This window comes from Accipiter gentilis, chromosome 36 (assembly GCF_929443795.1).
Source record: "Accipiter gentilis chromosome 36, bAccGen1.1, whole genome shotgun sequence".
Taxonomy (NCBI): Eukaryota; Metazoa; Chordata; class Aves; order Accipitriformes; family Accipitridae; genus Astur; species Astur gentilis.
This window is the reverse complement of record NC_064915.1, coordinates 1,039,129-1,063,853: the sequence shown is the minus strand read 5'-3', so window position 1 is coordinate 1,063,853 and position 24,725 is coordinate 1,039,129. Positions and strand designations below refer to the sequence as shown.

General features: G+C 65.0%; 1 protein-coding gene across 5 annotated transcripts; it reads right to left on the bottom strand.

Annotated features, from left to right (window-relative positions):
- Window positions 1-531: 531 nt before the first annotated feature.
- On the bottom strand, window positions 532-23,604 carry COL11A2 (collagen type XI alpha 2 chain). Of its 5 annotated transcripts, none has more exons than XM_049792759.1 (68): window positions 23,445-23,604; window positions 18,859-19,020; window positions 18,554-18,764; window positions 18,323-18,485; window positions 18,089-18,223; window positions 17,771-17,860; window positions 17,216-17,431; window positions 16,749-16,865; window positions 16,466-16,564; window positions 15,775-15,834; window positions 15,610-15,651; window positions 15,417-15,479; window positions 15,230-15,304; window positions 15,028-15,114; window positions 14,746-14,802; window positions 14,558-14,611; window positions 14,395-14,448; window positions 14,261-14,314; window positions 13,828-13,881; window positions 13,328-13,381; window positions 13,183-13,227; window positions 12,928-12,981; window positions 12,794-12,838; window positions 12,532-12,585; window positions 12,347-12,391; window positions 12,171-12,224; window positions 11,815-11,859; window positions 11,609-11,662; window positions 11,416-11,460; window positions 11,231-11,284; window positions 11,022-11,129; window positions 10,849-10,902; window positions 10,712-10,765; window positions 10,517-10,561; window positions 10,290-10,343; window positions 10,099-10,143; window positions 9,785-9,838; window positions 9,645-9,698; window positions 9,371-9,424; window positions 9,168-9,275; window positions 8,954-9,043; window positions 8,801-8,854; window positions 8,596-8,703; window positions 8,371-8,478; window positions 8,239-8,292; window positions 8,088-8,141; window positions 7,792-7,899; window positions 7,359-7,412; window positions 7,212-7,265; window positions 7,062-7,115; window positions 6,824-6,877; window positions 6,633-6,740; window positions 6,453-6,506; window positions 6,267-6,320; window positions 5,912-5,965; window positions 5,762-5,815; window positions 5,526-5,633; window positions 5,238-5,291; window positions 5,096-5,149; window positions 4,755-4,862; window positions 4,488-4,541; window positions 4,285-4,320; window positions 4,148-4,201; window positions 3,663-3,948; window positions 3,463-3,575; window positions 3,258-3,326; window positions 2,559-2,792; window positions 532-2,107 (listed from the first exon to the last, which is right to left on the bottom strand). In XM_049792759.1, the coding sequence occupies exons 1-68, from the start codon at window positions 23,524-23,526 to the stop codon at window positions 1,961-1,963; spliced, it is 5,487 nt and encodes a 1,828-aa protein (XP_049648716.1). In that variant the 5' UTR covers window positions 23,527-23,604; the 3' UTR covers window positions 532-1,960. The 5 variants fall into 5 exon arrangements, with proteins under 5 accessions (XP_049648716.1, XP_049648717.1, XP_049648719.1 ...); XM_049792760.1 differs by having other exon boundaries at window positions 16,466-16,561; XM_049792762.1 differs by lacking the exon at window positions 17,216-17,431.
- Window positions 23,605-24,725: the final 1,121 nt, after the last annotated feature.

The window sequence follows — 24,725 nt, the reverse complement described above, 5'->3', positions numbered from 1 at the left end:
CACCCTCCAGAGGGTTTGCACCACCTTGTTCCCCTTCTTCCCCTTGGGTTTGGGGTTACCTGGTCCACCACCGAGGGATTCTCCTCGGATCCCATCCCTGTGCATGAAGACCTAGAGCCTCCATTTCAGACAGCTCCTGCTTGAGCTGAAATCCCCACAGAGCTGCAGTTCCAGGGGACTGGGAGTCTCCTGTGTTTTCCACGAAGCTTTTTTTGTTTGTTTGTTTGTTTTGTTATGGCTTTTCTTTTTAGCTTGCAAGACTTCTGTTAGGAGCTGTTGAGAAGCATTTTGTGGCCCGGATGTTCTGCAGCTCTTTCTGGACCAAGCAGCCTATTTGCAGGTGCGTTTACTAGCGGTGGATTTACGTGCATGTGTGTTTATTCCCCACTTTCTCCCCAGGATGGGAACTCATCTCTATACGGAGGAATTTCATGAAGGAGGAAATCACATAGGTAAGCTAGGGGAAAACAAGAGAAAGGAAACAAACAAAAAAATAACCAACCCCCAAAAAGCAGCAAAATTATAGATGATATATTACAATACAACTTAAAAAATTACTTACAAAACATTATACAGGCCGCCGGCTCAGCACCAGGGGGCACACCTCTGCTTTTTAAGAAAACTAAAAAGCAAAGACTGGTGCCCCTTTAAATTTCTTTTTATCGGACGGCACCAAGAAAATAAATTTTTACCTTTTTTTTTTTAATTATTATTTTTTCCTCCCCTCCCTCCTCCCCCAAGCACTGGGCTGGGTTAATCTCCATGCAGAAATTCACTTCTTGGGTTTTTTGGGGGAAATCCAAAATTATGCCGCAGGGACCAGTATTGATGGTTGTATCCACTCCTTTAAATAATATAATTAATTTAAAAAATAAAAAACACAGTAAAAACACAACGTTCTTCTTCCTTACTTCCTTCCACGGGCTAGGGATAGGCTTTGTCGCAGGCTTTTTAAACACGCCCTTTGTAAGAGGGGTGATTTGCAATGACTGGAGGTAGGACTGAGGACAGGGACTGGAACCCTTTTGAGCTAACGGGTGCAGCGGGAAAGAGAAGTAGCACCTTGATGGGAGAGGCAAGCTTTTTTCAGATTAATTAGCCTTGATTAGCAGAGTAGCAGAGTCAAGTGGCCACTCCACCTATATGCGTCAGGCTGGGCCAGACTGCAGAGCCCAGGTAGGTCGGTGCATTGTCAGGGGTAGATAGTGACTGTTGCTGTGGGGTTGCATACAAAGAGGATAACGCTCCTGGAAACAGATGTGTCCCTGGGTCCATTCCCATCTGACCCCGAGAGACCGGCTTTGGAGCACGAGGGTTGCGTGGTGCAAATCCACACACACAGAGAGGTACAAGAGCTCTCTTGGTGCTAATCCCAAACACATGCCAGCAGTGCTTGACCAGCCTGCCAGCATCATCCCAGGCTTGCTCACCACATTAGGCTTTAAAACCCTCCGGCTCTCCAGGCAGAGAGCAAACTTGAGTACTGTTCCCTCTGCTTGATGGGTGTGCTCCTCGAGGGGTTCCCCCTGGGGTGGTGGGGCCTGTGGGAGAGGGTAGAAAATAAGCCCTGGGAATGCTGGGAAAGAGCAGTGGGATTCAGAGGAAGATACAGGGAGGAAGGGAGCACTGCTGGGCGCCAAGGGAGGTAGCCAGTGGATCTGTTAAAAATTTTCCTCTCTGTCTCTCTACATATTAAAATATAGATTTATTCTAAGCGTTAAAGTCTCTTTGGCATCTCTCCAGACCCTGGTCCCCATGGGGGTGGCAGCGGCGGTGTGTCGGTCTCGGTGCTTGTGGGCAGGGTTGGCACCTCGGCTCCTCGCAGCAGCAGGTGGGTGACACGATGCGAGGGCAAGGCGGGTCCTGCTGCTTCGCTGCTCAGTGGCGGTGGGGGGATGCAAGGATGCAAGGTTTGCCCCACTGGAGGCCAGGGTTTGGCAGGGAGGGTGATGGTTTGGTCCTAGCCGAGGAAACAGACTGGGCCCACCTCGAACCCGAACCTCTGTCCGGGTTCGCCGAAGTCCATGACACGTACATCCAGCAGCGGGAGCTGCTCCAGGCGGGGCGTGCTCACCTCTAGCACCGTCCGGCTGGAGCCCTTTCGTGCCTGCAGGGGAAGGGAGGCAGGCGGATGGGTCAGGGGCTGGGGGGCACTGGGAGCACCAGTCTGGGACAGGCTCACACAGGACGAACCCTTCTCTTTTGTCCAACGGCCTCTGCTACTCCAGCATTACCCAGGCTCAACCCTGGAGTGTCTCTTGTCCAGCCACCCCTTCTCCGTGGACCCTGGCATTTCACTGGATCATGTCTCACCAGGGCATCATACTTACACTCATGGCACGCCCCAAAGGAGAGATCCTACCTTCTCTCAGTTCTTTCATCCCTCCATCTGAGTGTCTTCTAGTGCTTCCTCTCTCCTTGTTACCCATTTGTGCCTTCACCCATCCCTTTCTCTTCAACTTTCTCTCCCCATGTCTCCTCCAGACCCCATGTGTCTTGCATCCACTGACATCCCTGTCCCCACCGTCCACCTCTGCCTGCTCCCCTGCCGCACTCACCGAGCAGCCGTCCATCACAGCTTTGATGTAGGGGCTGGTGTCATAGCTGATCTCCTCCTCGTTGGCAGCCAGGAAGCGGAGGGCATGCTGGTGGTCCCTGGAGATGGTGCTGTGCCAGGCCACCGAGCGGTGGCAGTGGTAGGTGAAGTTCTGGCGGGCAGAGACACTGAGGAGCCGTAGGAAGGTCAGCTGCACCACGCCAAGGGGCTGGCTCTCCGAGTCCATGTAGGAGAACTGCAGGACCAGGACATGAGTTAATGGGGGCTGATGACCAGAGGCATGTGAAAAGCGGGGTCTGCTGGGATCTAGACCACCCCAGATGAGACAGCTGGGGAAGAGATGATGTTCAGAAAGGCTGACAGCTTCAATGTCACGTGGGAGACACTTCTCTTTCTCCTTAGAAACGGAGAGGAAGAGAGGCATCCAGCCACTCCTGACATAGCACTGAGGTAAGCGGCTGGGGACACACTAAGAGTGTTATAGGAGAGAGCAACAAAACTAAGTCAGAGCGCAAGCAGGGCGCTTGGGAAAGAGAGGGGGGCTTGCCAGGGGTCATGCGGGACTGACACACGGGCCGGCATTCTTAGACCACATCCTTCCTGGAAGAGGAGGGAGTCTACCTGCAGGGAACGCATCCTTGGGGCCTCACCCATCAGTGCCACAGGGGGCTCAGCCCACCCCCGCGAGCTATGTCCTTACCCTGCTGCCCTCCTGGAACTGACTGAACCACCGCTGGGGCACCTCCTCTTCCCACGCCGACATCTTCACCTGGAAGAGGAGAGGCAGCCATGAGTGAAGTGGGGAGCACCCCATGCCATCCTCTTCTCATGGCCGATCCCCCCTACCCTGCCTCCCAAGACTGCGCTGGGACCCCACATGCCAAGCTGCCCCTGGCTTCGCTCACCTCCTGTACATCCTTGCTGGGAAAGACGCAGGTCTCCCCGCCTGCTGTGAAGTTGCAGTAAACCTTGAAAGAGTCTCGAGCGCAGCCCTGGTTGGGGTCGATCCAGTACTCACCTGCGCAGGGAGGAGAGGGGTCAGCACACGGGGCGGTGCTGCTGCCCTAACTGCCATCCTTCTCCCCCTGCCACCGGCACGGCTCACCGTCAGGCAGGCCTGGGTGGCTGAGCTGCAGGTCCTGGCAGGTGCGGGCAGGGTTGTCCCGGGTGCCCATCGGGCGCCGCAGCCCCTCGATCTCCTGCTTGAGGGAGTTGAGGGAGCCGAAGATCTCCTCCATGCCGTCGGCGTAATCACGAGCCGCCTGGTCAGCAGCCGCTCTCTCTCCATCCTCGCCCTCCTCCTCATCCACAAGCTTGCTGGCGTCTATGGAGCGCTTGCTCTTCTTGGGCAGCTGGATCGGCAGGGGCTGGATCACCTCCCCGGGGGGTCCCTGTGGCAGGCACAGCATTGTCAGCACCCAAGCACAGGGGGCTGTGAAGCCCCCACTCCTCAGGGCCCCAACCATGCCGTGCTCAGGCTGTGAGATAGGAGACATCCCTCCACATCCATTCCTGGGTGTCATTTTACCTACCTATACCCCCCCCCCACCATGCCATCCCTTCCCTGGTGCCAACGCTTGAGTCACTCACCGGGTGTCCAGGGGGTCCTGGGGGTCCACGTTCACCTTTGGGTCCTGCTTGGCCCTAGAGGAAACAGACAGTCACGGATATCAGCCTTGGGAAGGACTGAAGGTGGTGGCAGGGTGGGGCACCGGCTCGGCACTTACCATGGCTCCCTTGGCACCTTTGGGACCAGCTGGGCCCTGCAAAGCAAGACCAGGTCTGTCAGTGACCGGAGCTGGCATGGTGGGGTGGGGAGACAGCAGCCCCCCACAAACACAGGGAGGGAAACTGGAGGCCCAGGTGCAAGAACGAGCGAGGGGGAGCGAGCATCAGGGCTTGGAGAGGGCAGCACGTGGGGGGCACTCACAGGAAGTCCAGGGGGGCCAGCGGGGCCGATGGGTCCAGTAGCACCAGGGATCCCCTACATGACAGGAGAAGAGCAGAAACCAGTGTGAGGAAACTGCGACAGCCCCATTCCCACCTCCCCCAGCACCCTGCAGGACTCCCCACTCCCAGACCCACCCCCCCCAGGTTGTCCCCTGTCCCCCTGCCCACCTGTGTGGACCCCTCCCGACCACAACCCTGTCCTCATTCCCCCCACAGGGTCCCCCATTTTGCAGGCCCCCGCACTCACAGTTTCTCCTTTCTGCCCTGTGGAGCCCTGGGGGCCAGGGAGACCTCGGTCTCCCTTCTCCCCCTGCTCCCCTGGGGGTCCGATCAGGCCGATGAGACCAGGGTGGCCCTGGGGAGACACAAGAGGAGATCAGCACGCAGCCGCAAACAGGGATTTGGTGGGTTCCCAGGTGGGGCACAGCACTCAGGGGACACATAGGAACCAGCCTACCCAGTGCTGGCTGCCCAGCGAGGTTTAGGGTCTTGGCCCCCAAATGTGGGGCATGCCCCACACCAGGGTGCCCCAGTCCCCGACTTGTGTTGGTGACCCAGAGCACGGGTCGCTTGCTGCACCTCACTCACCTTCTCTCCTTTAGCACCGGTATCACCTTTGAGGCCGGGGAGACCCGGGGGACCCTGCAGAGGTACACAGGAGATGTGGGGAGCATAAAGTGGGGGACCCCTACTTGGGGTGCCACAGCAGGGGAGAGGGGACCACACTCACCACTGGTCCTGGGGGTCCAGCCTGGCCTGTGGTCCCTGGTTTGCCTTGTTCTCCCTGCGCAGGCGAGAGGACAAGGTGAGCCTCTCCGGTCTGGAGTCGGTGCCACCAGTGGTGGCACACACCCCGGCCAGCCCCCTGTGAACTGCGGGCACAGTGACAGGTCCCAGCCCCCTCCCAGGGAGACAGTCAGACCCTTGCCCCTCTTCTGCCCTGTGCCAGCAGACCCCACTGCGCTTTCACCCCGAGCACGGGACCCTGGTGCCCTGTCACCGGGATGTCAGCACTTACCACTGAGCCAGGCAGACCTCTGAGGCCATCGGGGCCCTGCTTCCCAGCAAGGCCCTGGGGACCCACGGGACCTGTCTTGCCAGGAGCACCCACTGCACCCGGTTCTCCCTGTGGGGACAGAGGAGCTGGATGAGACCGATCCCGTATGCCAGTGCACGGAGCTCAGCCGCACCGCTGGGGTCTCCTCACGGGGCATCGCTGGACCCTAGCGTGAGGGGGTCCATTAAATCGCTCACCTTTGCGCCCTTCTCACCCTGACGCCCTTCAGGGCCGGGGGAGCCGGCTGGGCCCTGCAGAGAAGAGAAACAGGGCGGTGAGGGACAGGGACATCCAGGCAGGTGGCACAGGATGTGTCACAGGCAGAGCTGGGCTCACCCAGCGCTTACCCTCTTCCCCAGGGGACCGGGAGGACCGTTCTCGCCTGTCGGACCCGGCGAGCCCTACGGAAGGAGAAGAGAAAGAAGTCGAGTGAGCTGGCCTTGTCCCAGAAACAGGACGGAGAAGAAGGCAAGGAGGAGGATCCCGTGCCACGTGAGGAGCACCCAGAGGGATGGGAGGATCCCAGGACCAGGGAGATGAGATCCAACGGCTGCGGAAGGGAGGACAGGCTGGGGTCCCCACACCCCAGTGTTCCCAAAGCAGTGGGGTCAATCTGGTCCCAAACCTTGCAGGGGGTTCTGGTTGACATGTCTCCGCCCAGGGCAATGGTGAGAGGGTAACACACTGGAACGGGGCACTCACCGGCTCTCCAGGCTCTCCGTCCTCTCCACGTTCGCCCTTGGCACCATCCTGGCCCTGTCGGGAAGAGAAAACCTGGAGTCAGCAGGAGACCCCCCACACCCCCCACCTCTGAATCCCAACCCCATTCCCAGGGAAGCCCCCTCCAGTGGTTGGAGAAGCCCAGAAGGGGTGGGATGTGACACTCACCCTAGGACCCATTTCACCTGGGGGTCCGGGGTCACCTGGAAAGCCAACGGGACCCTGAAACAGAGAGAGCTGCTAGCCTGAGGGGACCCCAGACCTCCACCCCAAGGGGTCCCAATGCCTTCCTGGAGCAAACCTCCCTCCCCGTGTTCCCCGCATCCTGGGCGGGGACACGACACTCACGGGGTTGCCCTTGGGCCCGTCATCGCCGGGGGGCCCTTTCCCTCCAGGCGGTCCTGCAGCACCGGCAGCTCCGGCTTCTCCCTTCTCCCCTCGCTCTCCTCGCGGGCCCTGCAGTACAAGATGGGGTCAGCAGCTGGCAGGAGCAGCTGGGGGACGGGGACAGATTGGGGGGTGTCTCTGCCGTCACTCACCTTGACTCCTGGCTCCCCTTGGATTCCCGGGGCTCCCGATTCACCGGGGTCCCCCTGCAACAAGAATAGAGAGAAGTCAAGTCCCCCCCCCCAGTGCCACCCTGTCCCTGCTCTGGGGTCAGTCCCTTGTCCCACAGCACCATGGCCTCACCCCACCTCTGCACCCCAATAGTGCGGCTCCCGTCCCTGTCCCAGTCCCCCCCACCCCGGTAGTGAGCCCCGATGTCCCAGGACGTACCTTCTCACCAGGAGGTCCCAGGTTCCCAACGCCTCCGGGGGGTCCCTGGGGTCCCTATGGGGTGGGGGGGTGGGAAAGCAGAGCCGGTCACCCCAGCATCCCACATGGGGAAGGGCAGGGGGGCAACAGGGGGAAAGTGGGGTCACTTACATCGGCTCCAGAGGGTCCAGCTGGGCCACGGGGACCTGGGGGTCCAGGTGGGCCCTGGGAGGGACAGGGAGAAAGCACAGAGTGAGAATGTTCCTGGGCTACCCCCCCAGAGTGACACAGGGCCGGGGGCGGGGCAAGGTCACTTACCATGGGGCCCACATCACCCGTTTCACCCTTCTCACCAGCTGGACCCGGCAACCCCTGGAGTGAGAGAGAGCATTAACAAGGCAGGGGGGGCATAGCGGGTGATGGGGGGGGCAGATGTGGGGCACTGGGTGGTGGGGGGCAAGCAGCGATGAATATGTAAATGGGGGGCACATCTGGATGCAACGCGTGGGAGGTGCAGAGAGCTGGGGCACAGCTGGATGGGGATAGGTGGGTGGGGGGGCACAGCTGGATGGGGGCACCAGGGGATGCTTCCAGCTGGGCACCCAAACCCCCAGCCCCTTCTGGGCATGTGTGTGTGTGTCGTGTCCCCCCCGCTCCCCCAGTCTGGGGACAGGCAGGACGGGTGCGGTGGCACTGCCCCAGGGTGAGGGGGTGGCTGTGGGGTACTGGGGCGGGGGGGGGGGCTGCTCACCTGGAGCCCGATGGGGCCGGGGGGGCCATTGAAGCCCCGCGTCCCCTCGTCGCCCTTGGCCCCGAAGTGTCCCTGGGGACCTCTGGCACCCGGTTCCCCGTCAGCACCCTGCAAGGTGGGAAGGAGGGTCGGCTGCCGCTCGCCCCTGGGGACCAGACCGGAGGACAGGGACGTCTCCTCACCGAGACCATCCCCTCTCCTCGGCGTGACCCCAGGGGTGACACAGAACAACCCCCCCCCGCCTTTTTGCATCGTGCCCCCAGCCGTGGTGGTTGCCCTGCCTCCAGGATACTCACGGCTGCTCCGGGCTGCCCAACCGACCCGATGGGCCCAGGGGGACCAGGAGGACCCTGTGAGGGAGGGAAGGGGTCAGCGAGGCTGGGACAGCCCCAGAGGACAGTGGGGACAAGGTCTGGGGTGAGGGGGGGGGACACCAGTCACACTCACGTGCTCGCCCTTATTGCCTTTGCTGCCCTTTTGTCCTGGCTCGCCCACCTCACCCTAGGGGGGAGAAGGAGGGTGCTTAGCGGTGAGAGGGGGACGACGACATGGGGACACCAGGGCAGGGTCAGACCTCACCTTGTCACCGTCCTCCCCAGGACCGCCGGGGGGGCCGGCTGGGCCAGGTAAACCCACGGGACCCTGAACGCCATCACGGCCAGCGGGACCCATGGGGCCCTTCTCACCCTAAAGGGATAGGAAAACAGGGGGGAGTGAGGGGTGCAGGCACCCACCCCCTTGCACCCCTCCCGGACCCACTGCCTGTCCCTGAGGGATGCCAGCGGGATGTCCCTGGGCACTCACAGGAACTCCTTTCTCTCCGGCGGGGCCTGGTGGTCCTTGCGGTCCCGGTCGTCCTGGGGGGCCAACGGGACCACCTTGTCCCGGACCACCTCTCTCCCCAGGAGACCCCTGGGGAAAGATGGAGGGTGGGGGGTCTCAGCCCGAGGAGAGCCATGGGGCCGTGGTGAGCAGGACACCAGGGCTCATGGAGGGGGGAGACACTCACTGCGGGTCCTGGGGGTCCCGCCGGTCCCTCGTTGCCTTTCAGCCCCGGGCCACCCTGCAAGGGGGAGGGGGGGCCGTGTCAGTGTGATGCTGCTGGGCGTGAGGGGTGGGTGGGCTGGGGGTCCCGGCTGAGCCAAGGATGGGATTTACTCACCGGGGTGCCAGGCAGACCCCGCTCACCGGGGAAACCCCGTAAGCCGGCAGGACCGTCCTTCCCAGGGGAGCCAGTGGGGCCGGGGTCTCCCTAGGGTGTGAGGGGGTGAGATAGGGGGGGCTCCACACCCCGGTACCCCATCCCACTCACCAGGGATTGTCACGGTGCCCACAGCACCTTCCCACCCTGACCCACCACCTTCCCACCATCTCACCTTGGTGCCCTCCTTGCCAGATGGTCCCGGTAACCCTTGTTCTCCTGGGGGGCCGGGGGGGCCTGGGTGGCCTCTCTCCCCCATGGGGCCAGACTCACCAGCAGCTCCCTGGCACATGGTGGGGGGAACATGAGTCAGTGTAGCCCCTGGGGGGAATTGGGGACCCCCCCATTCACCCACACAAAAAACCCCCATGAGCTCACCTGAGGTCCCACCACCCCGGGGGGGCCAGGGGGGCCGGTCTTGCCTTGGAAGCCCTGGAGGAGAGATGAAAAAGGGTCAGGCGGTGAGTTTCAGCACCAGGAGTAACTCTTGAGTAAGTCAAGAGTAGCCTGGGAGTAGCAGTGCATCCCTGAGGAGGGACAGAGGGGGGGTGAGGAGGGAGGGGGGGGTTGGGGACAAGCGGAGGGGACAGGAGAGCTGCTCGAGGGGCAGCGTGGGTGTCAGCACAGTGAAGGGGGGGACAGACACACTTACGACTTCTCCTCGCTGGCCGGGGTGCCCGGGGAGCCCGTCCTTGCCGGGGGGGCCCTGCGGGGAGAAGAGCGGGGGGTGAGCGGCACTGGGGACACCTCATGGGTTGGGTGGGGTGGAGGGGGGGGAACCCCACTACTTACGGGGGGTCCTTTGGGTCCTGGGAAGCCGTTGGGTCCCTGCGGTCCTGGCAGGCCCTAGAAGGGAGAAGAGTGGGGTGGTTACGGCACTGCGGGGACAGTGCTAATTAACACAGAGCTCGTTAGCAGAGCATCACCGAGCCCCCACCCCCAGCATGAGCGTTGTGCGCCGGGGGTCTGGGTGACAGTAGGCACTGGGGGGGTGGTCACAGAGCCCGGCACAGGCATGGTGGCCGCAGGGTGGGTGGCTGGTGAGGATGGCACCAGGGGACACCAGCTGGGATCCCCCCTAAATCCAGACCGGGACACCCACTTACCCGTTCACCCGGAGGTCCGTGGGGGCCGTCGCTGCCAGACGTGCCCTGGGGAAGCGAGGAAGGGGAGAGGTTTTGGGTGCCCAGCAGGTGACCGGCTCCGGCGCACTTCGGTGCCAGAGCCGCCTCATGCGTGTGCGATTGCACACGCACAAGGGTTTGGGGTCACCCCAGGCCCCCCCCCCAAAACTGACCTTCGCCCCTGACTTTCCAGTGGCTCCTCGTGGTCCTCGCTGGCCCCTGGGACCCTGTGGGGTGGGGGGGTGACGGATGGTTTATCAGCCCCCCCCACATACACAGGGAGCCCCCCACCCCACAGATTGGGGGGTGCTGGGTCCCCCACTCCCAGGGCGCTGGCTGGAGTACACCCCGGGGGGGGGAGAGGACAACCCCCCCCCACTTAACCATGCCCCATACTCACCGTGGGGCCACGCTCGCCCCTGGGCCCCGATTTGCCAGACAGACCCTATAAGATAGAGCACTTCAGTGACATGATGAGGGGGGGGGACAGGGCAGGGACACCCCCTCCCAGCATTTGTGTGTCCCCTCTGCTTCACGGCTGGTCCTTGAGGGGGACACACACACACGAGTTTAGGGGGTGGGAGGGATCACTCACCCGTGCGCCCTTCTCGCCATTGCTGCCTGGGAATCCGGGGAAACCTTGCGATCCCTGGGGATGGAGAGGAGTTGGGGTGAGGGGTGATGGGGGGGGGGGTGGGGCATGTGGGGCAGCCCCATAGCTGCCAAACTTACCTTGGGACCCTGACGGCCCGGGTAGCCGGGCAGGCCTGGCACTCCCAGCTTCCCCTGTGGGACACAGACATGACAGGGGGGGTGTCACGGGGTGCCCACAGGGGTCTTCACTGGCCCCGTGGCAACGGCATGCCATCCCCCCACCCCTCACCGCCACGGCCGTGTCCCCTCACCTTCTCTCCGACCAGCCCGATGGGACCGGGGTCACCGGTGGGTCCCGTCCGCCCCTTGGGACCTTCGGGTCCATCCTCACCCCGGGAGCCCGGCACGCCGACTTCACCCTGCGGGAGATGCCGGGGTGGGGGGCATCAGGGTGGTCTGACCAGGGCAGCAGCCCTTGGGGGGGATGTCAGGGAGCCCCACCCCCACCCCGCGCACCTACCCGGTCTCCTTTGACGCCCATGTCCCCCTTGAAGCCAGGGAAGCCTTCCTCGCCCTGTGGAAGAGGATGAGGATGGAGATGCTGGCATCGAGGCGCAGGGGACAGTGACACAGCCCGGCTGCCGGCCGAGGAGCACCGCACCGTGGGTGGGGTGGAGTTGGGGGGGTACAAGGACAGACACCCACCTTCTCACCCTTGTGTCCTTTCAGCCCCCGGATGCCGTCCACTCCCTAGGGAGAGAGGAGCGGGGTGACCCCTGGCGCGAGAAGGCGTCACGGCTCCGGATTCCTCCCGGGTTTTTTCCCCCCAAAAAGCAGTGTTGGCCGATATCCACTGGCCCCAGCCCGCCCCCCCCCCCCCAAAAAATCAGGTACTGACCTTCACACCACGTGGGCCTGGGTAGCCGATGGGTCCCTGGGGACCCGAGGGGCCCTGCGGAGAGAGGGGGAGGTTTGTACCGTGGGCCAGGGGACATTTGGGGAGGGTCACCCCCCAACGGGGTCAGGGCTGCCCGTTGCCCCCCCTGGGGTGGGGGGGCAAGAGAGGGGCAGAGCCCGGGGAGGGGGGGACACGTGGTGTGTTACCTGGTTGCCCTTGGTGCCAGGGGGTCCCTCCTTCCCGGGGTGGCCCTGGGGACAGAAGAGGGGACAAGGGGGATGAGGAGAGAGCGTGAGATGGGGCACGCAGCCACGTGTGTGTGTCCCCCCCGCCACCCCCCCGGACCTACAACCAGTCCCTTTGGTGGCTCCATCCCAGCCTGGGTTGTCCAGACTGGGGGAGACAGCGGGGTCAGATGGGGCTGGCGCGTGGCCGGAGCATCCTTCGGATGCTGGCTGCATCCCTGCCCCCAGGGCACGGGATTGGTGGTGGGGGGGGGGGGAACGGATGACAGTGCTCAGGAGTGGGGTGACACTGTCCGGGTGTGATGGGGGGTACTCACAGGGGGTCCGTCGGAGCCGGGCATGCCGGGCAAACCGGGTTTCCCTTGGGGACCCTGAGGAGACAGAAACCGGGGTGAGCACCGGCAGCGAGGGGGGGGAGCAGCCTCATGTGTTTCCCCCCACCACCAGTCCCAGTTCCCTTCGCACCACCCCAGGTTCAGGACCCAGCACCCACCTTCTCTCCAGGAGGTCCCATGGCACCTTGTGGTCCTGGGAGACCCTAAAACACAGAGATGGGGGGGGGGGGAGTGTTACCACCCTGTGCCCCCCTACTCCCACCAATGGGGCCCCCTCCCATCTTGCTCCAGGAGGAGGGAAGCTGGGGGTGGTCCGGCTGCTGGCTGAAATGGGGGTGCTCACCTGCGTTCCTGGGGTCCCCTGCTGGCCGGGGGGTCCGGGCTCCCCTTGCGGCCCCTGGGACAGTCAGAGACGGTGGGTTAGTGCTTGTGTCCCCAATGGGGTCCTCACCGGTGTCCCCAGTGGGACATGACTTGTCCCTGGGGGGGGTATCATGGTGGGGACGGGCACCCCACAGAGGGACACTGGGGGGGACACTGCTGCGGGCAAGCTCACGGCACCCAGGTGGGATGAACTGGCCACCCCCCCCGCCCCCCGAACTCACCAGGTTCCCCTTGGGACCGACGGGACCGTCCATGCCACGCACGCCCTGCGGAGGAGATGGGTGCTGAGGTGGGGGACACAGGACACGGCGGGTTTGGGAGAGGACGGGGATGAGGGTCTTACTACAGCACTTACCGGGGGGCCGGGGATTCCTGGGGGGCCTTTGGGGCCGAGCAGACCTCTGGGTCCCTGTGAGGGCAGATGGGGCATTAAGGGGGCACCCAAGACAAGGGGGTCTTTTCTCCCCGAAGTGGTGGGAGTGTGATGTCCCCCCCACCCCAGGATCACAGCGACATCCCAGCAGGGCCCAGCGGGGCCGTGGCACTGCTTCGTCCCCCCTCCTCAACCTCTGCAAGACCCCCCCCCCGCAGTGGGTGCAAGAGCCCGTACCGCTTCTCCGGGGAGTCCTCGGGGTCCCACCTCTCCATCGTCACCCTGCGGAGGGAGAAGGGGGGACATAAGCAGGGACGGCGGGGGATTGAGGGGGGGTCCAGGCTGTCCCACCCCAGTGGTACCCACACCCCGAGCCACTCACCCTCTCGCCATCCTCACCGGGGGGTCCCGGCATCCCCTGCGAACCAGTTTCACCCTACGGGACAAAAAAATCCCAAACCTGGGTCAACCAGCGGGTATGGTTGTGCCGCGATGGTGCCAAGGGGGTGTGACGGGGGGGGGTGGAGCGGGGGGGGTGGGTGGGTGTTGGCACGGTGGGGGGGGCGCGGGGAGTGTGTGTGGGGGGGTGTCAGCAAGGTAAAGGGGGTGTTGAGCGACGTCGAGGCGGCGTGAATGCGCTCAGTGTGCGCCGTGAATGGGGGCTCTGTGCCGGCCGGAGGCGGTTGGCGGCGGTGACGGCATGAGCCGCGTGTTTGCTCAGGCCGCGGTTTACGGGTGCAGCCGGTGACGGGGTCCCGGGGAAGAAGGAGGGGGGGGGGGTGGAAATGTGGGTACCCCCCAAACCAGGGGGAGAGGCAGCGGGGTGTGTGGGCAGGAGCCGGGGAGGGCAATCCCGGGAATACCGTCCTCCCGGTGACTCACCCGGTGGCCTTTGTCGCCCGGTAGCCCCGGCAGCCCGTCGAAGCCGCGGTCACCCTTTGCGGGGGGGTTACAGAAATGTCACCGAGGTGCCACCCCTCGGAATTGGGGCAGACACCTCTTGGATGCTCCCCGGGATCAGCGACAGCCAGGATCTGGGATCAGACCCCCAGAGCGGTGCTGCCCCCCCCCTCGCCCCAATCTCTCCCCACCCCATGGAATCAGTTTGTTCAATCCAGGATCCATCCCCGCTCCCATCCCAGCTCTGATCCCATGGGATCCCTGTATCCCAATCTGCCGTGGGGCTGCCAGCCCGGTGCTGGGGGGGGGGGGGGTGGTCCCCAGCAGAGCTGTTCTAGGACATGGGTGGGCACCCAAGGGTGCTCCAGGTGTGGGGGGGTCCCCAATGCTGGCTCGGGAGCATCCCGGCCGTTACCTTAACACCGGGATCACCGGGCATCCCCCGTGCGCCGTCAGCTCCCGGTCGGCCCTGACGGATACAGAGGGGGTGAGGGTGGGGGGCACAGACACCACCCCCCCAAAAATCTCCTCCCAGCCCCTCCAACTCACCCTCCGGCCAGGCTTTCCTGGGGGTCCGGTCAGGCCCTGAGGACCTCGGGGACCCTACAGAGAGGAAGGGCAGAGTGTTAACGAGGTCCTGGATAACGAGGTGAATGAGGCAGTGTTTTGGGGGGGGGTGTCTGCTCGCCCCTCCCCTGTTCTTGGGGCTCACCTGGGGGCCGAAGTCTCCGGACTCCCCCTTCATGCCGGTACTGCCGGGCTGCCCCTGCAAGGAAGAGTGGGGTGGGGGGCAATCATAGGGGTTCTCCACCCCCCCCCCCATCCCACAACCCCTCCCCAACCCCACAACCCCCCCTTATGCTCCCCATCCCCAAATTCCACCGGGACGCTGATACCCACCATGGGTCCAGGACGGCCAGTGTACCCCATGGGTCCAGGGGGGCCCCGCAGGGCCAGCTGGGGGGGGGCGAGAAGCAGAGGGGGGGGTTATTCCTCACTTGGGGGGGGGATATGGGGGCAAAACCGGGGGTGGGGGTACCGGGTGCAGGATGCAACCCCTGGGCATCCCCAGGTTCAGCATCGGTGGGGTGCGAGCAGCACCCATCAGAGGGTCTTAGGGGTGGGGGTCTCCCATGAGCCTCCCCCCCCCAAAATGCTGATATTCCCCCCCCTTCAACTTACCCGGGCTTGCTGCAGGATGGCCTGAGCCTGCGCCTCCTGCGCGGCCACCACCGGACCCTTGTCCCCGCCGCTGCTCCCGAAGCGGAACTGGGATGGGAAGATGGTGGGAATGGGATGGTGATGGGGGGGGCCTCCCCAAAACGGGGGGGGGTGGGGGGAAGCCATCCCATCACCCCTTACCCAGCTGCTCTGCCCCACTCACCGGCAGCATCATGGAGGTGCCGGGGGGTCCGGGGGTCCCGTCGGAGCCGGGGAGGCCGGCGCGGCCAGGGGGACCCTGTTGGGGGCAGGTTGGGGGGTGTGTGTGTGTGCCAATGGGATAAGGGAGGGGGGACCAATGCCACCATGGAGGTTTTCAGAGGGACACCCCCCCCCAAGCCCATACTCACCCTCTCACCGGGCTCTCCTGGGGCTCCTGGGGGTCCCTGCGTCCCCGGTGGTCCCGACATGCCCTGGGGGGGGGGGGGGGGGAGACAGACCAGAGACATGGGGTGATGGTGGCACTGGGGGTAGGGGGGGGTCACAACAAGGTGCTACCACCCCACCCCATAGCATCACCCAATGGGGGGGGGGGTGTCTTACCGCAGGTCCCTCGGGACCAGGGGGTCCCTCCACCAACATGCCCTGTGGGAGGAGAAGGGGGGGGGTTTAGGGAGACAGAGGGTGGCCCTGGGATGGTGTCACCGGCCAGGGTGGGGGGGGGACACCACAAACTGGGGGGGACACAGGACAGGGACACACACGTACCGGTTCGAGGACGGCGGGCTCGCCCTTCTCGCCCTTGTAGCCCCTGACGCCGCGCACAGCCTGGGGGTGGCAGACATGTAACCCCCCCCAAGAGGGACCCGTCAGTGCAGGGCACCCAAGGGACCCCGCGTGTTCCGTGTGTCCCCCCCCCATCCCGCAGCCAACCCCACCGTGGGGGTCTCTGCCCCCCCCCCACGCTGACATCCCCGTTAATGCAGCCTTAATCAAAACCCAAATACACACACCCCCTCCTCAAAAAGGGAGGGTCAGGAAGGGGGAGGGGGGATTTAGAAACTGGGGGGGGGGCACAACACCCCCAGTTCAAATCCCAGTGGTCCCCCCCCGAGATGGCGGTGTTGGGGGGGGTGGAATTACCTCATCCCGCAGCGGTAATTAACACCAGCGCCATCATTAATTGGGGGGGGGAGCAGCGAAGCACACAGGGGAAAAAGGGGGGGGGTGATGATGTCACACGCAGCCTGAGTGACATCACACCCTAAGCAAGGGTGAAGGCATGCTGCGAGGACAAATGGCGAGGTGGGGGTGGGGGGAGAAGGACGACGACACGCGTGGGGCAGAGCCAACACCAGGGAGGGGATGAGACAGACGGACGTGGAGACAGGACGGACGGATGTGGAGACGAGCCAGGACGGACACTCAGGACTCCCCCCCACTCCCCCCCCCAACTTACGCCCAGCTCCTCAGGGTGGTCCGTATAGACGTACTCATACGCCCGGCCTGGACCCCCATCCTCCTCCTCCTCCTCCTCCTCCTCCTCCTCCTCCTCCTCCTGCCGCCCCGACGGCGGGGTGATGGGCACCCCGAGGAGACATGGCGTTAGCGGGCGCACAGATGGATGGGGAGGGGGTGAATAACCCCCCCCCACCCGCTTCCCCACTGCACCCCCCCAACCCCATCCCATGGCGGGGACCCCGGGGTCCGGGGTGGGTGTCGTGTCCCCCCCCGGGTGTTACCTGCGTCGGCCCTGTCTCCTCCCAGGAGGCACCGTCGGGGTCCCGGGGGGGGACCGGGGCATAATCTGGATACGCGGTGGCCCCCCAAGGCTCCTCCGTGGGGGGTAGACCCCCATCCTGGGTGGGGGGGGAGGAGGTAGGGAGGGGGAGAGGTCATGGGAGAACAGGCGAAACGGACGGACAAACGGACAAGCGAAGCGATGGATGATGGAGACGTGCAGCCAAGGCGGGGGGGGGCGGTTAGTAGGTGGCTCCCCAAAAACACACCCGGATTGTTTTGGGGGACAAAGCGATCGCAGGGCGGGGGGTGGGGTGGGTGGGTGACAGAAATAAAGGTGGGAGATAACTGGCTGGAAAGGGCCCCCTCCCCATCTTTCCAGCGTTCCCCCCACTTTATTTCCATTGCCGGGACGTCACCGAGTGGCCCCGTGGTGGGACGGACGGACGGACTCGGGATCGTTCTCTACCTGCTGGTAGCTGTTGCCTTGGCTCCTGACCCCATTCCCGGGGGGGGGGCTCAACCCCATCTTGCTGTTTTCGGGGGGACCCCCATTCCCGGGATGGTTCCCAGGGGATTTCCCCTTCCCAGGGGATTTGCTGTAGGTGGGTGCCGTGTTCATCATCCGTTGTTTTTTCAGGGTGCCGGCCCTGGGGGGGCCCTTGGGGTTGGGGCCGGGGGGGTTCTAGCTCCCAGAGTGGCGAGGAAGAGGACGGCGGCAGCGGCGATGAAGAGGCAGCAGCAGCGACAACACACCCACACACAAACCCACCCGGGGGGGGGAGCAATTTGGGGGGGGGGGGGGGAAGACAAAACACAAAGCACCCAGTGTGAGGTCCCTGGGGACGGCATGAGTTGGGGGGGGGACGACACACAACCCCTGGGTGCAGCATCCCCCATGCACCCCCCCACCCCCGCCATTGCCTTCCATGCTCCTGCTTGGGGGGGACACACATGACTGCAACACAACTGGGACGGACAGACGGACGGACAAACGGACAGACAGGCCCCTGCCTGCTGTTACCTCTTCAGGGACCCCCCCCGGGGGGGGCCCATCCTCACTATTAGTGTAGTAGTAGGGGTACTCGTAGTACTCCACAGCCTCCTCGGAGTACTTTGGGGGGTGGGGGGGGGGGATATGACACACGACAATGGGGGGGCGAGAAGAAGCAAACGTCACCGAAACGCAGCCATTATCGAGGCGGGGGGGGGACACACCGGGGACATGTCATGTGTCCCCCCCCACCGCAACCCCATCCCCTTTACAGGGGTTAAACCCACCCTGGAGTAAACACCCCCCCACCCCATCCCCAAGGAGAAGCGTGTGTCCCCCCCCACACACCTCCTGCCGCTGCCGGGGGGGTTCCTGCGCCTGGGGGCCGCCGGCCGCCGTCGCGGCGCAGCTGGGACCATAGTGCTCGCAGTAGTCGAACGCCGCTTGTGGGTCGGTGGCGATGAGCAGCTGCTGGATGTCACCCTGCGGGGGCACGCAGTGACAAGGGGGGGGGGGGTGAGATGGGGTGACACCCCCACACACACAAACACACACACCCCTTTCCCCCTCAAGCCCCCCGACCTGGAAAACCTCCTCATCGAGGATACGGGTGCCGAAAACGGTGATGCCGTGGGTGTCGAGGATGGGCCGGGCGCTGCGGGGAAGGGGTCGCGTCTCCTGCTGCCGACAATCCACCAGCAGCGTCACCGACCGCCGGCTGACGCTCAGGGCCACCCGGTGCCACCTGCGAGGAGACGAGGAGGTGGGTACGGGACCGTCGGCGTCGGAAGATGCCGGTCGGCGAGTACCCACTTGCCATCGGCCAAATCGACGCCCCGGAAAAGGGGATAATCCTCGGGGGCCGGGCGGCCGTGTTGGTCTTCGTAGAGGAAGACGGGCGAGCGGCCGAGCTCCACGCCCAGCTGCTGGATGCCATCCTGGTTGTAGACGGAGAGGAGGAATGCCTGGATGCCGGGTTTGGCTTTCACCAAGGCCATGATGGAGAAATCCTCTGGGAATTTACCTGGAGGTGGGCGAGAGGTGGTCGAGCGTGGCACGGAGTGGGTGGGTGGGGAAGGGTCCCTGGGTTCCCCCCGTCACCGGCTTCACCCGCTTACCGGCAAAGAGCTGTCGGGTGGGAGCACTGAGCTGCGCCTGCCGATTTATCCGGTAGGCGACGTCGGAGCCGGCGCCGCGTTGGGAGCAGAAACCCGGCACCTTCTTGACGCCTTCGGGCAGGGAGTGGAGCTGGAGGATCTTCAGCACATCCACGGGTTCTCCTGGGGGCCGGAGGGGACACGGTTGGGTGCAGGGTCCCCCAGGTGGACCCACCACTCCCCCGGCACCACCACAGGCACTGGGAGCGGTGCCACGGGTGCTGTTGAGTGCCGTGGGGTAGTACAAGGTGCCATAGGGTGCTATGGGATGCCCTGGGCACCGCAGGATGCTGTGGGATGCTATGGAGTGCAACAGGGTGCCATGGGTCACCCTGGGCACTGCAGGGTGCCATAGGACGCTGTGGGGTGCCATAGGGTGCCATAGTGTGCCACGGGCTGCTGTGGGTACTGCAAGGTGCCATAGGAAGCTTTGGAGTGCCACGGGGTGCCAGGGGGTTCCCTGGGCACTGCAGGGTGCCGTAGGATGCCATGGGATGCCATAGGGTGCCATGGGGTACCACAGGGATCCGTGAGCACTGCAGGGTGCCGTATGGTGCCACGGGATGCCATAGGGTGCCGTGGGGCACCGTGGGCTGCCCTGGGTACTACAGAGTGCCATGGGGTAAAACAGGGTGCCGTGGGGTGCCCCCGAGCTCTGCGGGGTGCCATGGGGTGCCGTTGGGCACCACGGGCTGCCCCGGGCACTGCCAGGTGCCGTGGGGCACCGCGGGGCACCGCAGCCGTGCCCGTCCCGCCCCGTCCCACCACTATCCGAATTCCGATCTTCCTCCCGGGACGCCCATGAAGGGCGGCTTTGTTCAGCCGCCAGCAGCACCGGGCCGCCGGCGGGGGCTCTCACCAGCGCCTGCGTTCCCCCCGTCCCCGCCCTCCATCGCCGGACCCCCAAACCACCCCCCCCCCCATCCCCGCCCTGGCCCAGTTTCCCCATCGCAGCCTCAGCATCTGCAGAACCCATCAGGGGCAGCAGCCAAACACCGGGGCCGGGGTGGGGGACAACGGATGGACAGACAGACGTGGTGCCACCACACCGCTGCAGCCCGGTGAAACCGGCCAGGACAACCATGGCGAGCACCGGCGTTCCCCCCCCCCCCGCCCCCCCTGCCCCAACCCCTCCATCCCCACTGGGGTGCGTGGCCGTGGGGACTACGCCACGTCCGTCTGTCCGTCCGTCTCCCATCCCCCTCCGCCAGCCCCGGCCTGCGTTTCTCATCAGCCCCATCACCGTGGCACGGGGCTCGTGTGTCCCCCCCCCCACCTCCATCACCGCCCTCGGCGCCTGGCCGCGATGGTTGGGCCATACTGGGGCACTGCGATGGGGAAGCTCGCAGCACCACGTTACCCACCCTCCCCCCCAAAAAAAAACCAATCCACCCCACCCCACCCAGTGTGTGTCTCCCCCTCCCACCCCGTTCTCCGGCCTGGCCTCGAAGGATGCTCAGGGCGGGAAAAGGGGGGCAATCCGCCGACGCCGGGTTCCCTCCTCTTCCTCGCCGCCCGCGGTGCTGGCCCCCTCCCAACCCGGCCGGCACAGAGGCACCTTTCTTCTGCCGGCGACGCCGGGCGAGAGGAAAAGCCATTACGGGCGCATAGCTCAACTCCCGGGGGGCCGGGGCTGGGGGGGGCGGGGGGGTGGAGTGGGGCCCCCCTTCTCCCATCCCACGTCCCCCCCCCCCCCACGTCCCCCGTCCGATGGCATCGGGGCCATCGTCCCCAACCACCTGGCGTGTACCCCCCCATCCTGGGGAGGGGACCCAGGTGGGGGGGCCTGCCTGTTCTCCCCAAGGATGGGGTGCCGGCACCCTGCCTCCTCCTGGGGGGGTGTCTCGGACTCCTGGGTCCTCCTTGGAGACCCCCAGGTCCTCCCCAAAATCCTGGGTCCTCCCCAGAGACCCTCAGGTGCTCCTGGACTCCTGAGTCCTCCTTGGAGATCTCTGGGTGCTCCTGAACTTCTGGGTCCTCCCTGGAGACCCCTGGGTGCTCCCTGAGACCCCCAGGTCTTCCCCAAATTCCTGGGTTCTCCCCGAGACCCCTGGGTCCTCCCCAAATTCCTGGGTTCTCCTCCGAGACCCCCGGGTGCTCCCCAAATTCCTGGGTTCTCCACAGAGACCCTTGGGTGTCCCTGAACTCCTGGGTCCTCCCCAAAGACCCCCCAGATCCTCTCCAAATTCCTGGGTCCTCCCCAAAGACCCCCCAGATCCTCCCCAAATTCCTGGATCCTCCCCCAAGACCCCTCCCTGGGTACTCCCGGACTTCTGGGTCCCCCCGGGGACCCCTGGGTGCTCCCCCAAGCCCCCCAGGTGCTCCGCAGACTCCTGGGTGCTCCCCCCCCCCCAAATTCCTGGGTGTCATCCCCCCCTCCCCAGACTCCCCCCCCCACACATCAACCAGGCAGTTGGGGGATAAGCGGTGTCGGGGGGCTCAGCCGTGGGGTGCAGGGGTCCGAGGGGGAAGAGTGGGGGGCAGGGGAAGGTGTTGGGGGGCTGGGGTGGGGGGGGCAGCAGTCAGCAGCCACCTCCGACTGATCCCGGCCCAAGGAATTTCCAGCGGCTGCTGCCAGGCCGGGAGCGAGTGGAAAAAGAGCCGGAGTCTGGCCGGGAGAGCGGCACCGGCTGGCAAAGCCATCGGCGGGGAGGGGGACAAGGCGGGGGGGACAGAAAGGGGGGGGACCCCATATCATATGTCCCCCCCCAGCTGCAATGGGGCTGGGGGACGCGATGGGGGTGGATGGACGGAGGGACCGAGTCCCCGTCACCCCCAGTGGGGTGACTTGGGGGGGGGGTGAGGGGACCCCCCCCAGGACCCCACGGCCCCTCGGGGACGGCTGGCACCGTCGTTGTCCCCCCCGTCCCCGTCCCTGTCCCCCCCCCCCGGGGTATAAATAGCCCCGGAGCCGCCTGCGGTGGCCACGGGGCTAAAAATAGCCCGGGTGGGACTGTGGTGGCTGGGGCGTGCCGGGGCCATCCCAGTACAGCCCAGTACACCCAGTATGGCCCAGTACACCCAGTTACAGTGGCCCAGCAGCTCCCAGTGCTGCATTCCCCCAGTTCGAGTCCTGTCAGATCTCCCAGTCACAGCCCCCAGTAGCCTCCAGTTCCAGTCCCAGGGTATCTCCCAGTTCCAGTCTGCACACAGTTCACAGTTCAATCATTCCCACTGCTCCCAGTCACCCATTGCCAGCAAATCCCAGTTACGGCATCCACACAGTTCCCATCTCCCAGTTGTCCCAGTTACCGCTTCCCTGTATCTCCCAGTTACAGTCCTACAATACCTCCCAGTATCTCCCACTTAAAATCTCCACACAGTTCCCAGTTGCTGTTACCCAGGACCTTCCAGTTCTCCCAGTTACAGCTCTCAGGTATCCCCCACTGCGCCTCCCAGTTACCACCACTGGGATCCCCCAGTGCCCCCAGTATTGGCTCTGTGGTACCTCCCAGTCAGAGCCCAGCAGCATCCCCTGGTGCTGCATCTCCCCAGTTCCCCCAGTGCTCCCAGTAGCAGCTCCCTGTCAGGGTCCAGCAGCATCCCCTAGCGCTCTATGCTGCCGTTCCCAGTTCTCCCAGTAGCAGCTCCCAGTTAGCGCCCAGCAGCATCCCGTGACGCTCTGCAGTGCGTTTCCCCAGTTGCCCCAGTGCTCCCAGTACCAGCACCCAGCAGAATCCCCTGGTGCTTCGTGCTGTGGCTTCCCCAGTTCCCCCAATGCTCCCAGTAACGGCTCCCAGTTAGCGCCCAGCAGCATCCCTGGGCGCTCCGAGACGCACCTCCCCAGTCCTCCCAGTGCTCCCAGTACCAGCAGCATGCTGGGTCGCTCCAACCTGCACGTCCCCAGTCCTCCCAATTCCCCCAGTGCTCCCAGTCAGCATCCCCAGGACGCTCCAAGCCGCACCTCCTCAGTCCCTCCAGTCCTCCCAGTGCTCCCAGTCAGCTCCCACCAGCATCTCCCAGGCGATCTGAGCTGCTCCTCCCCAGTCCTCCCAGTGCTCCCAGTTAGCTGCTAGCTCCCAGCAGCATCCCTGGGCGCTCCGAGCCGCTCCTCTCCAGTCCCCCCAGTGCTCCCAGTCCCAGCTCCCAGTTAGCTCCCAGTCAGCATCCCCGGGTGCTCCGAGCCGCGCCTCCCCAGTGCTCCCAGTAACAGCTTCCAGCAGCATCCCGGAGCGCTCCGAGCCGCTCCTCCCCAGTGCTCCCAGTCCCAGCTCCCAGTCAGAAGCCCCGGGCGCTCCGAGCCGCACCTCCCCGGTCCCCCCCAGTGCTCCCAGTCCCCCCCCCCAGCGCTCCCAGTTAGCTGCTAGCTCCCAGACAGAACCCCCGGGCGCTCCGAGCCGCTCCTCCCCAGTCCCCCCAGTGCTCCCAGTGACACCTCCCAGTCACATTCCCGGGGCTCTCCGAGCCGTACCCCCCCAGTCTCCCCAGCGCTCCCAGTCCCCAGCTCCCCCCCCCCATCATCCCGGAGCGCTCCGAGCCTCACGTCCCCGGTCCCCCGCCGTCCTCCCAGCGCTCCCAGTCCGCCCCCATACTGGTCCCAGTCCCACCTGGAGCCGCCGCCGCGGGCCGGACCGAGGCGATGCCGAGCCCGAACAGGACGAGGGGCAGCACCGGGCAGGGCCGGGCCATGGCGGGGCCGCTCCGGTCTCGGGGCCGATCGGCGGCTCCGGCTGCTCCCGGTCACGGTCGGGCCCCGAGTGCGCCCCGGCCCCGCCGCCCGCCCGGCCCCAGCCCCGCCGAACCCCCCCCACCCCCGGGCCGGCCCCCGGGCCGGCCCCCGGGGCTGCCCCGGTCCGCCCCCCCCTTCCTCCTCCTCCTCCCGGTCCCCCCCCCCCCCCAGGCCGGTCCGCCCCCTTGCCCCCCCCGCCCCCCCCCCAAGCCCACCTCGGTCCCCGGCCCCGGTTCTGGGTCCGTCCCGTGGCCCCGACCCTGTCCCCATCCCGAGTCCTTGTCCCCAACCCCCTGTCCCCATCCTGTGTCCCATCCTCCCCGTCCCCATCCCAAGTCCTTGTCCCCACCCCCCACCCCGTGTCCCTGTCCCCATCCCATCCCCACTGTCCCCATCCCGTGTCCCCCCTGTCCCCAGCTCCTGTCCCCATCCTGTGTCCCATCCCCTCTGTCCCCATCCCATGTCCTGTCCTACCTCCCAGTCCCCATCCCACATCCTTGTCCCCAGCCTGTGTCCCATCCCCCCGTCCCCATCCCATGTCCTTGTCCTACCTCCCTGTCCCCATCCCATATCCTTGTCCTATGCCCCTGTCCCCATCCCGTGTCACTGTCCTACATCCCTGTCCCATGTCCCTCTCCATTCTAGATCCCTGTCCCAATCCCACATCCCTGTACCCATCACAACTGCCCCAGTCCTGTCCCCATCCCATTATCTTTATCCCTGTGCCCGTCACAGCTGCCCCTCTCCTGTCCCCATCCCAGCCCCCTGTCCCCATTCCCTGTCCCCATCCCAACTCCTCACTCCTGCTCCCTGTGCCCCAACCCCTGTCCCCAACCCAAAGGCTGGTCCCCTTCCCTGTCCCAGGCCCCATCCCCTCCCATTCTTTGTCCCCAGCCCTGTCCTGTCCCCATTCCCTGTCCCGTCCCCATTCCATTCCCTGTTCCCATTACCTGTCCCATCCCCAGTCCTTGGCCCCTGTCCCCATCTGTTTCCCATCCCCATTCCCTGTCCCCATCTGTGTCCCATCCCCATCCCATGCCCCCATCTGTGTCCCATCCCCATCCCGTGTCCCATTTCTATTCCCCTGTCCCCATTCCCTGTCCCGTCCCCATCTGTGTCCTATCCCCATCCCGTCCCCATTCCATATCCCATCCCTAGT

What these genes read in the sequence shown, in the direction of transcription:
- COL11A2 (XM_049792759.1), bottom strand. Translation starts at nt 23,526, where the DNA reads ATGGCCCGGCCCTGCCCGGTGCTGCCCCTCGTCCTGTTCGGGCTCGGC. An exon ending in ACCACCCTGAGGAGCTGGGC is followed by an intron (nt 15,835 to 16,465) that starts GTAAGTTGGGGG and finishes TGCCACCCCCAG; the next exon opens with GCTGTGCGCGGCGTCAGGGG. An exon ending in CTGGCCGTCCTGGACCCATG is followed by an intron (nt 14,612 to 14,745) that starts GTGGGTATCAGC and finishes TCTTCCTTGCAG; the next exon opens with GGGCAGCCCGGCAGTACCGG.